Here is a 14,731-nt window from a genome sequence, read left to right on the forward strand (position 1 = left end):
ACGACATAATATCTCGTGCGCACGAGATAATTATCACGTGCGCAGGACATATATCTCGTGCGCACGACATATATCTCGTGCACACGAGATAATTATCTATTGACCTAAGCAGCTCCACTATAAACACACCCATCGGAGTCATGGCATGGCGAGGAGAATCAACAAAAGCCAACCAAAAGCAGCCGGAGAAAGATCTGACCAGTCCCGTAATTTGCAAAAAAGCGTAAAAATGAGGCAAAGAAAATCACTTCTGAAGGCTAAAAAGCTGTCAATCATTGAACTGATTGCTCTGGGCAGGGGCTTTAACTTTATTCCCACCCTTAGAGACCTTAAAGTCGACCATCCTTCGCTACTTCCCACTCATTCTTCATAATGAGACTTCGATCGTTTAAAATGGGAGGGGGAGTAAGACCGTCTGACTCGCATCCATTCAAACTGCTGATGCTGATAACAAATCCTCATTTCCTTCCCCTTTAAATCAATTTTAATTCACGTCGGCAATTTTCTTGTTATTGTCCACCAATTCCCTGATTTTTGCCAGCACGTACCAGTTCTTTTTTGCATAAAACACTTCTCTCTCAGAAAAAGGCAAAACATGACAAAATTAATCACCGGTGGCGGCCCCCTAAAAAAAACATCCCCGTCCTTTAACTGATATGACTTGAAATGTATAGCGTAAAGCGCCTGACACGCTGCTTTCGTTACACACAAACTCGTCCGCTGCACGTGCAGCAAGCACCATTAATACTTATAATTATCTCGTGCGCACGAGATATATGTCGTGCGCACGAGATATTATGTGTGCGCACGAGATAATTATGTCGTGCGCACGAGATATATGTCGTGCGCACGAGATATTATGTCGTGCGCACGAGATAATTTTTTTTTTGGATGTCCCTTTTGGGGATCCGTAGTTTTTAAAACCCAGATCTGAATAATTTTTGTGAACTCTTATCTCAAAGTAACATGCTTTCAATAATAATAGAAATGCGTGGCATCTGGTGGAGCAGAATGTTATGCCTGAAATTTAAAAAAAAAGGTAATACAAATTTGATGCAGCCTAAGAAAAGGAAGCGGGTGGGCTGTTGGGGTTTGTTGGTGGTTTTCACGGAATGGATGGAGCAACAACAAAACATCAATCGGTCATTAAAACAATAATCAAAATAATAAAAACGGTAAGACGGTTTCAGCTGAAACAAATTGCAGTTGTAATACTGCAACTCAAAGCTGCCAAATAGGGGATTATAATCTATTTTTCTCTTCTTAAAAAGGTTTGCAAACAGAAAAGTGGGTCCTTCAATTTGATGAGACTTTTGATGCATGTTACACCAATTATGTAATTGGCCTGTGATGTGAACAGGTGCTCATATAGCTCGTTTTGTAAGTTGAAAATAAACGACTAACTTCATTCAGTACAGATTGAACAAACTTTTGTCATCTAAATACCATTCTTCTTGTGGGGGCAAAAACTGTGAATGTTGAAATTGCCCCCCCCCCCACAAAAATAAATAGATAAATAAATAAATAAATGAAATAAAATTAGATTATATTAAATTGATTTGTATTTCTTTTGGCCATTACTTAAACCACATTGCGCCTGAATTAAAAAAAATACCAAAACAGTATTTGCAGTTATTGCCGTCTTTATTTCAATGAGTCTTTTTATTTTGCTAGAAAGGTGTAATCAAAATTAAAATCAACCTAAGTAGGCCTACATGTATGAGAACTTGAAATATCATTTTTGAGTGATTTTGTAATAAGACGCTTCAACTTACCTGATACATGTATACATGTATATAATCCCTTATTCAAATTCTGCGTCACTGCTATCGAAAGGGGGGGGGGGCTGTTAAAAAAACCCTCATTAGGCCAAAAAAAAAAGTCTCCGGTTTCTGGTATGGAGCTTGTCCAAAAAGTGGTGCGGCGACGCGGCTTTTTTTTTTTTTTTTACCTTACTTTTTTGCTTCAAATGTCGGCTGATGACTGCAAATGGTGTCCGACTAAACTTAGTGCAAATATATTGGAGCCCAGAGAGGCCACATAAAGCTTATTCTCGATCATAACCCCATCTAAAAACACGTTAAAATTGTGCAGCAGCAGGATTCCAGTCAAACCAGTGAGTTTGGCGGTTTTGAGACATCAACTTTCATTGAAAAAAAAACCTTTTTCATTTTGCCGACGCGCATGGCTACGGCGACGCGCGCGCATACCAGAAACCGGAGACTTTTTTTTTTTGGCCTTATATGGCCATTTTTCTTAACGACAAATCTGCCCCCCCCCCAAAAAAAAAATAAAAAATAATAATAAATAGATAAATAAATGTGGGAGCACAACTAAAAGATGTTGCCCTAAGATTCTCATCGGGGGTAAATTTAACTATATTTTAATGTAGTTAATACATAACATTCGATCTAAAAAACTTGATCATTTCAAGTTGGACAAACTGTAATGAAAAGGGTTTGGCATCCTGATGAGAAATACCTACAAAAATCTAGAATTTGCATGTAATAATGAAACTTAAAAAAGTATTATCTGGCAAGCACTCATTGCGTGCGAGAAGGTTTCTGACTGTGTCAATAGAGGGCGCTGTTTCTTATCGTTTTTTTTCTCATGCAGAATTTTTGGCATTTTATCCCAGATTTTCTCATTCCCCAAAAAAACTGCGAATCGGGGAACAAGGTTTTTTTCTATATGATACATCATAATCTACAATCTACATGCCTGGAGAGTTTTATAAAATTCGGCGGACCAGATCGCCTATCTCGAAAACTAAAGCGTTTTTGGCCTCTCGTCCCACGGACTGCTTTCACTGAAAATGGCTTTTTAAGTTCGGGAAGTGCTCCACGTTTTTTGAGATCTCTGTTGATTCATATATATGGAATGTGCAACAGGCGCATTCAATGAAGCAGGCGGATGAAGGCCTTAGTTTTCTTGAGATTGAGGTTCAGACCAAGTCTTCTGTATTACGATAGCCTGCAACTTCTCGGAGGTACATGGCCACAGTCTTTAACTGTTTTTTGTTCTTTATGTGTGTGTTTACTTGTTTCGCACTTTGTTTTGCTTTGTTTTATTTGTTTTTTGGGGGGAGGGTTGAAGCTGAAGTTGTTGACATCAATTCATGGTTATTTATGATATGGAATTTGTCCGTCGGGGTGATGTAAGTCGATATCAGGTAGTGGTAAGAAAGCAGGAGGTCATGGGTTCGAGTCCCACCCGGGTTGGCCTCCTAACTTTCACTCGGGAGTTCACACGTACACTGTGCACTGAGTATACAGTGTTTATCAGTCGCCGAGGGCCAACCATAATGTCGAATAATTCCTAATTTATGTGCGTTATTTTTCTCTGCGTGCCTTTGCTACATAACAACAAAGTTTTGGACTGATGCCGTTTTATCTTTGTAATTTCTTTTGCCCACACCCCCCACATCATGAAATGTATCGCCGCCTCTGAAACAAGAAATTTGTCCAAACTACTCTGAATTCAAATTTTCATTCAATGCAAAAAATCTCAACATACTACTCTCCTTTGGGGCTTTTTAGATTACCTCCTTTGAAAATTCTGTATAGCTGGGTATTGCGTGCGAGTGGTCTTTTACAAGCACGTAGTGATCATTGATGGGCACGGAACAGTGAAACACAGACCGTTTCTCATTCACTGCACAAATCTCAACATAAACTCTTTTGGGGGCTTCCAATGTCTAAAAACAGACTAGTCCTTCCAAAAATGGCATCAAGCAGATTTTGGTTCTTCAGTGTTTCGTTAAATCCCTAAGTACAACCCTGAATGTTGCATAAATTGCCTTACGTACCCTAAATAGCCCATACAGCCCACTGCCACATACATTGTGTTCAGTCACGAGCCTACTCTGACTCAAAACGACATGACTCGTGACTTTCATTCGGAGTTGAACCAAGTGACTCGGGATCAACTCGGACACAAACTCGCCAAAATGACTCGATCAAGACTCGCCCAGACTCGACTACTATAATGTACACTAGTTTTGACGATTGATATTAATTTTGGTCCAAGGATATTTCGTCGAATTATTTTTTTTAAGTATGCAATAAAACACGTGACATAAGTTTATTGATTGATTGGAAATTAAGAGTCAAGACTGACTCACATAGATAAAGTAAAACGGGTGTAATTATTTTCCAGTCAAAATTTGGGATGGCTTCCTGCCCACGAATTTGCATTTTTCCCCCGTGGAATACAAGAATACAAAATTGCCCTTCCAGTCCACTTCATGGACATTTCCGATGACGGGTCGAAAAATATGTTATCGGTTGACAATGGCAGAAAGAAACTCTAAAACATACGTTGGATGGTAAGAAGCAAACCTTATTCTCTATCAATCCAAAAACACAACTTTGCAACAGAGCCTTTTTCAGGATAAATGATTAATTTGCTATCTTTCTACGAAACAATAACAAAATAGACAAATATCCATGAGAAAAAGCCAAAAATGGAGCAAGGACATGTAACTGACTCAGCGAAGCCGGAACTACTTTACAGCCGCTGACAATACGGGGAATTTCAATTGTCTGTGTCTCATTGTACATTATGCTTTGAAAAGCCCCTAGCGCGGCAATACCAATGGGTATTGCGTGCTAGGTTTTTTTTTTACCAAGTATGTAATGTACACGGATACACAGACAATTGAAATTCCCCGTGTAGTTGGTATGCCAAAATGAATGGATCCTGACATTTCAAGTGTTGTCCATTGTGGTCTTTGTCTTAGCAGGAATACATTTAAGCAGAACAAATTTTAGTTTGAGCATAGAGCAAGGAACAGATTGCTGGAGTAGTTTGCCATTTCCACTTTCAGAGGGAAAATGATGGAAGGCCTAATCCTTTGCAACATAGAAGTCGGGTCACTTTTGAATGAGACATCGAATGAAAAAATCAACCGACATTTAGTTACACAAAAATTCGATATCGATACCCGACAATGATCGGAAGAAAGTAGGTTTTTTCCGTTAAAACAAAACATATTAATTGAAAATTGGCCTTCTGACCATTAAGTACGTTTGAGTAATCATTGATAGGCTTTAAAGATTTTTTAAAGTCACATCCTCATGTTAAATTTCTAGCATCTTTCTGCACTCGTAGCTATAAAGTTAAGAGTAAGTGAAGAGCTAGGGTGGATGTTGTACCTGTTTGTTCTTTCATGGGCAATCCATTTTGATTAATATTGCTTGTGTGAGGTATTTCACTATTTTTATCGTCAGTTGTAATTTGCACGTTGCATTTGCAAAGTTCCTCATTTTCTTTGTGTCTCGATTCGAATTCTGACTTGTGTATTGTTCAAATTGGACGGCCATCACTCAATGCCTGAAGTGTCTGCTGGTCGGTTGGGAATATATGTTTACTAAATTTCATATATTATTTTTCACATTTCATATATGTTAAAATATGAACTAACAGCGTATACAACAGAAAAGAAATTGAAATCACACGTGAAAACAATTTTGCAAATCGATGAAATTAAATTTTATATAAACCACTTGCTACACGCCTATTTGTCGAAAAATATATCCTCCAATAAAAACAGCAAGACTCCTCCAAGACGATTTAATGTTGATAAGCTGATGTCACTGGCGATCACTCGAAACGAGCATGATGGCCTGTCTAGAAGACTTTAATTGGGTCCCTCACATTTCTGAAGGAGCAGGATATCTTTAGAGCTGAATTCTCTCTTTACCCTCTTTTCTTTTTGTAAAACCTCCTCCAAGAAGGTCACTCCAGGGCAAGGGTCTCCCAGGCCTTGACATAGGCGATGCATTTTTGAGGTTCACCTTCTGGGTGTCTTTGAAGCATTTAGATCGCGACCAGTTTTGGAGGCGGCAGAAGAACACCCGTTTTGGGATGCGTATATCCGACATCTTGAACATTCATGTTCAGAATGCTGGGTAATATGGCCCACCAATCTAGCTGACCAGTTACAAATAACCCTGGCTTCAATGCTTATGATGTCTGCATCTTCCAGGACACAGATACATTGTATGTGTCTGTCGTCCAAAAATAATTCGAGGATCCATTAAAAAACCTGTTAGTGGAATACCTATCCGAAACCTTAAGAGTGTATGTTTGGTCCCGGTTTCCGAGCCACAAAAGAGTATTGATAGGAAAACCGCCTTGTAGACAATGATCTTGGTGTTGGACGTAGGTCACGATTATCAAGGGGAAAAACGACGAGCCTTTTCCTCAGTCGACCGAAGGCCTTACCAGCTTTCACTGAAAGTTAGCTTTCTGAGTACGGGAAGTGCTCCACCTTTTTGAGATCTCCGTTGATTCGTACGTAAGGTGCAACAGCTGTGCCTGGATGAAGCGGTTACGTCTCGATAGTCCGAAGTACCATTGGTCCGAAGTACCATTGGTCCGAAGTCCCATTGGTCCGACGTCCCATTGGTCCGACGTCCCATTGGTCCAAGTGGTCCGAAACATATCCTTACCCTAACCCTAACGCTAATCCTATGGGGCGTCGGACCAATGGGACTTCGGACAAATGGGCGGACGGACCAATGGGACGTCGGACCAATGGGACGTCGGACCAATGGGACGTCGGACCAATGGGACTTCGGACCAATGGTACTTCTGACTATAGAGACGTCCCCGGATGAAGCTGGCTGAAGAAAGATCTTAGCTTTCTTGAGATTGAGGTTCAGACCAGGTCTTCTATATCCGTCAGTAAAGACATTATTAGGATTAGGATAGCCTGCAACTTCTCGGAGGTTGTTCTTTGTGTGTGTCTACTTATTTTGCACTTTGGTTTGTTTTGTTTTGTTTATGTTTTTTTGGGGGGTGGTTAAAATGAAGTTGTTGGCATAATGTGTGTTAAATAACAACGAAAAGTTTTGGAATGATCCCGTTTTATCTTTGTAATTTCTTTTGCCCACCCCCACATTATGAAATGTATCGCTGCCTCCGAAACAGGAAATTTGTCCAAACTACTGTGCGTTGCAACACGTCACTCTGAATTATTATTTTTTTCATTCGATGCAAAAAGTCTCAACACACTACTCTCTTTGGGGCTTATTCATCCAACTTTTGGCTCATGTGGAGTTAGATTTTTTTGGCATCATGTAGGGAAACCCTTTGTAATAAATTATTTTACATTAGGGAGACACTTATGCTTTATCTACTATTTCTAGAACGCAAAATGCTTAAAATATTTGTTTTAGTAGATAATAGAATAATTAAAAAGTTTGGGAGGGGGAGTATTCTCAAATGGGTTTATGGGAGGTTTCTTTGTGACCGTCACTCGGACTTAGACTCAAATGAAATGACTCGTGTTCAGACTTTCATTCAGAGTCCAACCTACTCAGGACTCGGACACGAACTCACCAGAGTAACTCGAGACTCGCCCAGACTCCACCTAGGGAATTGGCGATTGAGCACTTCCCCTCGAATATTTCTAAACTGAAGTATGCATAAAACGCGACATAACAAGGCCCGATCACATGCTTTTTGCCTGAATTGACTCCACATAAAAGCCGGAACTACTTTGATGTGATCGTCCGGTATTGCGTGTTGGCTTTTCTTTAAAGCACGCAATCTAATGACCTCCAACCCCTCCCCCCCCCCCCCCCCAAATACATGTACGGGGATTGTTTTTCGTGACTGCACGCACTATATTTGTGTTACACTGCCTGCTTTGAAGAAAACAACATAGCACGCAATGCCGGAGTATCACATCGAAGTTGTTCGATCTGTTGCAATATACAACGTGTTTGATTGGGTATCGTATTTCAAAAGTTCGTGTGGTATGGATGGCGCCGTCCGAGTCGCAGGTCACGTGTTGAGTCGAACTTAACACATCCATTGGGCAGTGAGCTTATGTAAAGATAATCTCCCATGCAATCTAGAGTACCTTCTTTGAACATTCTTTCAGCACGTACGAGTGGCTACGCCACTCGCTTGTGTGGTCTTCCGCTCCAGTTGCTTCGCGTTTTCGCCGCTTTGTCTAATGCCGGTAAGTTAAGCCACGATGGCCTTGACGAAAGGCTACTTAAATAGGTACCTTAAATTGCCTTTATATCATAAAGCCCACTGCCACATATTGAGTTCTGAACCTGCTCTGACTCAAACGACATGACTCGTGACTTTCATTCGGAGTCGAACCAAGTGACTCGGGACTCGGACACGAACTCATTAAAGTGACTCGAGACTCGCCCGGACTCAGCCGAAGGACTCAACTACTACAGCCTGTCTAAAAAAAAATGGTACAATCGAAAACGATTTTTTTTTCAATATTAAATCTCAACATAAGTAAGTCGTTTTGAACATCACATTAAAGAAAAAAGACCAGGCTTTCCAGTACTTTTTGTTTCTTTTGTCAATCCAGAGATAACTCCAGTTTACTGCAGTACACAAAAATCGAGTTTGTTTCTTTTGCCAAGTTGCAATCGTTTGTAAGCTTCAGAACAGCATGGCACAGTACTCGAAACAACTGCCCATGCATAAAAGTGGCACAAAATCGATTTTGGTGTATCGCACTAAATTGATTATATCTCTGAATTGACAAAAGCAAATAAGATCAAACAAACACTATTGGAAAGCCCAGTCTTTGTTCTTTAATATTATGCAAAGTAAGAATGACTTATTTTAAAATTTCATATTTAACCAATTTTTTTTCTGATTGTACCATTTTTTTTTTAGACAGGCTGTATATGTAAAATCGTTTTGACGATTGAAAATATTAATTTTGATCGAGGGATATGTCCTCGAATTATTTTTTAAGTATGCAATAAAACACGTGACATTGCAAGGCCCCGTCACATGCTTTTCTCCTGAATTGACTACGTCGCCGGAACTACTTTGATGTCCGGTATTGCGTGCTGGTTTTTTTTTTCAAAGCACGCAATCTAACAGTAGTCTCTCTCTCCCCCCTCCCACACACACACACACCAACAGTGTTCACCCAACATTCAAGACTGAAACGTACATTAGCCTAGGACAGCGTGCCCATACACTGCCTATAGCACTATAACAAAAACTGACATGTAGTGTTTGTACCTATTCGAAATGAGTTCGTTAGGTTGTTATGGAGTATTTGATTGATTACTTGGAAATAAAGAGTCGAGACTCTCATAGTTAAAGTAAAACGGTTGCAATGATTTCCAGTCAAAATTTGGGATGGCTTCCTGCCCACGAATTTGCATTTCCCCCCAAATATAGGCCTACAAGATTACACAATTGCCGTTTCAGTCCACTTGATGGATATTTCCATTGATGGGTCGTAAATGTGTTTTCGATTGACAAATTTAGTCCCTCGAATAGCAGAAAGCAACTCTAAAACGTACGTTTGATGATAACAACTACAAGCAAACCTCATTCTCTTTCAATCCAAAAGACAACTTTGCAACAGAGCCCTTGTTTCAAGATAAATGATTATTTTTGCTAAATGCAACAATAACAAAATTGACAAATATCTACATGTACAAGAAAAAGTTGCATTTCCAAAAGCCAAAAATTGGAGCAAGGACCCTAACTGACTCAGCGAAGCCGAAACTACTTTACAGCCGCTGACAATACGGGGAATTTCAATTGTATGTGTCTCATTGTACATTACATGCCTTGTAAAAAAAAAACAAAAAAAAAACAAGCACGCAATACCAATGGGTATTGCGTGCTTGTTTTGGGGTTTTTTTCAAAGCACGTAATGTACAAGGATACCAATTGACATTCCCCGTATAACTGTTGATATGACAAAATGAATGGATCCAGCCAGCCAGCCTGACATTTCAAGAGTCCATTATCGTGGTCCTTGTCTTAACCGGAATAAATTTAAGCAGACGAGATTAGTTTGAGCATAGAGCAAAAGAACAGATAGCTGGAGAAACTTACCATTTCCACATTTAGACGGGAAATGATAGGCCTAATCCTAGTAATCGGTAAACGGTAAACGGAAAACAAAAGAGCAAGAAACAGCAGCCATCAATGGACATCATTGTGAAAACAAGGCCTTTTTTTGCAATACTGAGCGTGTTGGCTACACTGATGAGGATGAAACCATTAATTAAATTGATATAGACCCACTACATGTGGACATATACTGAACTCTTTTTTTTTTCGAATTTGGGATTTTGTCTGTTACGAGATATGTTCAGGTAGACCTAGACTTGACTATTGTGATATTTATAGGCCCCATGCTCTTCAAAAAAATCGAATTTTGTTTTTCTCCAAACCAATGTTCAATTTATAATTTTTATGCTTTGTTTTAACGAAAACACCCACTCTCTTTCGATTGCCCACCAATAAACTAGCTTGAGTAACTCGAGCTCTAATGCCTATCGCTAATGGCATTAGAGCTGGAGTTACTCAAGCTACCAATAAACCTGCCCTGGCCTGCGAGAGCTGAATTAATCATTGTCTGGCATCAAGCAAATACATGCGTCGGTGGATTTTTTCGTTCGATGTCTCATTCAAAAGCGAACCACTTTTTATTGCAAAGAATTTTCCTAGCAATTGAGAAAAAACACACCCAAAATCTATTTTTGGAGGATAAACTCGAAAATAGCATAGGAACAATTAATCATTAAGGTTTATCACAAACCAGAATGTACACCGTAAAGAGCATTGTAGTTCCACTAACTGGGGCGTATAATTTTTTTTGAATTTGGGATTTAATCATACCGGCCGATTATCCTTATACGAGTAAACGATTCGACTTACGCTTTCCGGCTGTGTGACTTGCATCTGAAGCCATTGCAAAAAAGGCCCTTCGATTTCCTGGAGAACGTCAAGCCAGCTAGGCGTCCTTACTCGCTCACATGTATCCAAGCCATCTAGAGTTATGAGGAGTCTATCAAAAGACTCTCGATCCAGAATTGACAATGTCTCCCAAAATACGTTAACCAACCGGTCTTCTCGTCACTCAATTACAAGACGAACTACACGTATGCCATCCACGACTTGCCGAACATATTGTGCATCGCACACTCTCCAACGTGGTTCATTTATACCGGCGCTTGATTTGGGGGAATCCCCGGACTGTTCACTGCGAAATCCTGCCACGAAGGATCTACAACATCAACACTTCTACGTTTTTGTAATCACAGAGAAAAAGATCTACCCAAATAGTGTAGAGAAGGGCGATTTATTCACTAATATTCACATTTAGCTGTTTGTGCTAGGCACATTCAATGAATTAAGGGGTTTTGGTGCCATACGTATAATTACTCTATATTATATAAAAAAAACTGCTCCGCACGATTTCTCATCGGGGAAAAACCGTACCCTGCAATATCTAATGTGAACGACCACAAGTGACCTAGCTGAACTTGTACTTGCAGCCGTGCAAATACATGACATACATGTACATGTACATGTCAATGTAGGCCGATAGTACATTTTTGTACAAGGAAAGCATTTATGTAGTACATGTGTATATATTCAAGCCTTTCATTTATAGGCGTATTTAGTAATAAAATGTAGGCCTATATAGGATATACATGAATTGATCACAAATTTCTTTCAATTTCCAGTGGACATGCAGCAGACCCATTCTGAAGGCCTGCTTCTTTGCTTTGCTCCCCAAAGTAAAAGCTCCAGGGCGATAAAAAAAATATTAAAGTTGCACATTCTTCCAGAGATCAGCGAGCATTTAGTGTTTTCAAGAGATAACTGTTGGACATTGGCTGGAAGGTTAGCGGAAACACCACGTGAATATCACGTTGTGTTTGTAGGGCTCTGCACTGATACCCAGGACACTTAGAACTTGTCAGATAGGCCTACCCACAATAATTGTATGCATATCTTGTAAAAATTTAGATGCACCTTTTTCCTTGGCCAGGCACTTTTTGAATGAGACATGGAGGGAAAAACTGCCGACGTTTATTCAGAGAGTAACTATTGTATACGCATTGTGAGTTGCATGTGACCTCCAACAATTAATTCCGGTATTTTCTCTTGGTTGCAGACACCCAGTAGGCCTATGGAAAAAGAAGTTTTTCCTTATATTTAACATACTAATAAAATATTCAAATGAACTAGTTATCCGGAGGTCACAGGTTGAAGCCCGCTCCAGGCAATTTCTTTGTTTAACTTTTCAAAAACAAGTTAAGCAGGCCAAGCCAATTTGTTGAAGTGCATGGACGTAGCCCTGTATCTTGCCGATATTTTTATGACACAAGGTAAAACTTGTTGTAGTACGCATGCTAGCTGCCCAATTTGGGCATCAAAGTACACGTACATCATTATTGATGAACAAATTCGTTTCCTAACATGGTAGAAAAGCTAAGGGCAATTGGGATCAGGAGGCGAATTAGTAGGGGCTGGGCGAATTGGTAATGGGCGAGACGTAAGGAGCGAGTTGGCCTGAGGCAGTGTGGCCACTCTGTTTTTTTTTTTTCAAGATCGCCATCTAAAATTTTTCAAGATTTTTCAAGCCTATGTAAATTACTAGACCAGCCAACCTGTCCCATTATGCAAAGGGTTTTTTGAAAGGATTGAAGCTCTTTTCAAAAAAATGTGCCAATTTTTTTTTTCAAATTTGCTGTTAATTTTCTGTCAAAATACTATTTTTGCAGAATCCTGCCAGAAATCTGCCAAAAAATCCATTCTGTCAAATTTTCTGTCAAACTCTTATTTTAACAAAAAATCTGTCAAAGTCAGCCGAAAATCGGCTAAAACGGTCACAACGCCCTCTTGTAATGAAGCGCGCGTCGCAGTGCCTAGCCTGAGCTTACATACACCACAGGGTCTGACCGTAAGAACATGTATAGCGCGCCAGTGCTAAAAGAATTACAAAGTAAAAATAAAAGTCGCTAAAAAGCTCGGGTGTTCAGTGGAAAAAGTTGTCAAAGTTTTTACAAAACATATGGTTTTGTACTTTTAGTTGAACATTTTCAAGATTTCTTGCTTTTTCATTTTTTTTTCAAGTTTTCAAGTTGGGTCTCAATTTTTCAAGATCTTGAAAAAAATTTCAAGTAGTGGCCACACTGGCCTGAGACGAGTTGGCAAGAACCCGTCTATCACGTCGGCTGGAACGGTCTATAGAAATTACTGGGACAATAGTCACACTAAAAAGGCAAATTATGTTAAAATGAAGCCATGACAATGAAAAACTCTATTCACATTTAATCTCTCCTGATACAAAGTATTTTTAATATGAAACCATACGGACGTGACTGATATGTACTACGCATCAGTACTAGCAGATTTTACAATAAATGTGTAAGTATAAGTGGACGGAAGTGCAACATTATAATATTTCAATGAGAAAAAGTAAATAAGAATTGGAAGACACACAAAGTTTCCTTGTACAAAAAAACACAAACAAACCCAAAAAACTAAGAGCTAAAATAACAGTTTACATGGCGTAGCCAGGATTTTTTTCAGTGGGTGGGGGTGGGGGTGGGGGGTGGGGGGGGGGCCGGAGCAGAAAATATTTTAAAATGTTTTGGTAGCAAATACAAACTGGAAGACACACACTTTCCTTGTAAAAAAAAGAAAAAGGAAAGAAGTGTAAAACAACTAGAATATATACACACCAGTTTATAGTCTCACACTGTTCGTTGGTTATATCTTGGTCCTTCATGTGAGGAAACGGTCAATAACTAGCTTGTACATAACAGCCTGTCTCAAAAAAATGGTACAATCGAAAACGATTTTTTTTTCAATATTAAATCTCAACATAAGTAAGTCGTTTTGAGCATCACATTAAAGAAAAAAGACCAGGCTTTCCAATACTTTTTTGTTTCATCTTATTTGCTTTTGTCAATCCAGAGATAACTCCAGTTTACTGCGGAACACAAAAATCGAGTTTGTTTCTTTTGCCAAGTTGCAATCTTTTGTGAGCTTCAAGACAGCATGGCACAGTACTCGAAACAACTCTGCCCATGCATAAAAGTGGCACAAAATCGATTTTGGTATATCGCACTAAATTGATTATATCTCTGAATTGACAAAAGCAAATAAGATCAAAGAAACACTATTGGAAAGCCCAGTCTTTGTTCTTCAATATCATGCCAGGTAAGAATGACTTATTTTGAAATTTCATATTTAACCAATTTTTTTTCTGATTTTACCATTTTTTTTAGACAGGCTATGAGGGTGTTCTTTAAGGACTACCTGACAATATTCAGTACCCAAGGGTGGAAATGAGAGAGTATGATACTTGTGCAGAATGGTACAGAAATACTAATTTAATGAAAGAAATCTAGAATGCAGTAATGTGCATACTCTGCATGAAGCAATAATTTATTAAGGGAATAAATGTGTGCTTGGGAGGTGTTAAACACTATGTTTAAGACTAACTCGAGCCTGGAATGCTGATAATTAAACGAGACGAAACCGAGGGTATCAGCATTCCAGACTCCAACCAATCGTAAGCTAAGTCTTTAATACCGACCAAATATATATTTATTCCCATTCATGAATACCTTTTCGGTACAAAAGTCAAAACAAGTCAGTCAAAAATTAAAAATGTCCAACGCTTTTGTTCGACAATTTTACATTCTTTTTTTCGAAATACCCCTCTAGCTATATAATGGAGTGTCCAGCTCGCGAACATAAACAACTCCTTTTATGCAGATTGGTATGCACGTCGCGCCTACTGCACGGTGATGTGCAGATGCAGCTGTGGTGAGTGCGTTGTGAATTTAGGACTGTGAAATACTGACGCGCTTGTAGTACTAGTAGTGCGCATGTAATGCCTACGTGAGGATTGTGAACGTTCAACCAATAAAACTCCCACGAAATCCAGTGCCTTTTAACGTGTTATTGG

At 39.3% G+C, this 14,731-nt stretch overlaps 1 protein-coding gene across 1 annotated transcript in view; it reads right to left on the minus strand.

Annotated features, from left to right (window-relative positions):
* LOC119728728 (sacsin-like) overlaps nt 1-10,920 on the minus strand; it is a 30,103-nt gene extending 19,183 nt beyond the window's left edge. Inside the window, exon 1 of the mRNA XM_038201075.1 lies at nt 10,678-10,920. Coding sequence (XP_038057003.1) covers nt 10,678-10,711 — 34 coding nt within the window. The 5' untranslated portion in view covers nt 10,712-10,920. The remainder of the gene's footprint in view (nt 1-10,677) is intronic.
* Nucleotides 10,921-14,731: the final 3,811 nt, after the last annotated feature.

This window comes from Patiria miniata, unplaced genomic scaffold, assembly GCF_015706575.1.
Source record: "Patiria miniata isolate m_02_andy unplaced genomic scaffold, ASM1570657v1 HiC_scaffold_20, whole genome shotgun sequence".
Classification (NCBI taxonomy): Eukaryota; Metazoa; Echinodermata; class Asteroidea; order Valvatida; family Asterinidae; genus Patiria; species Patiria miniata.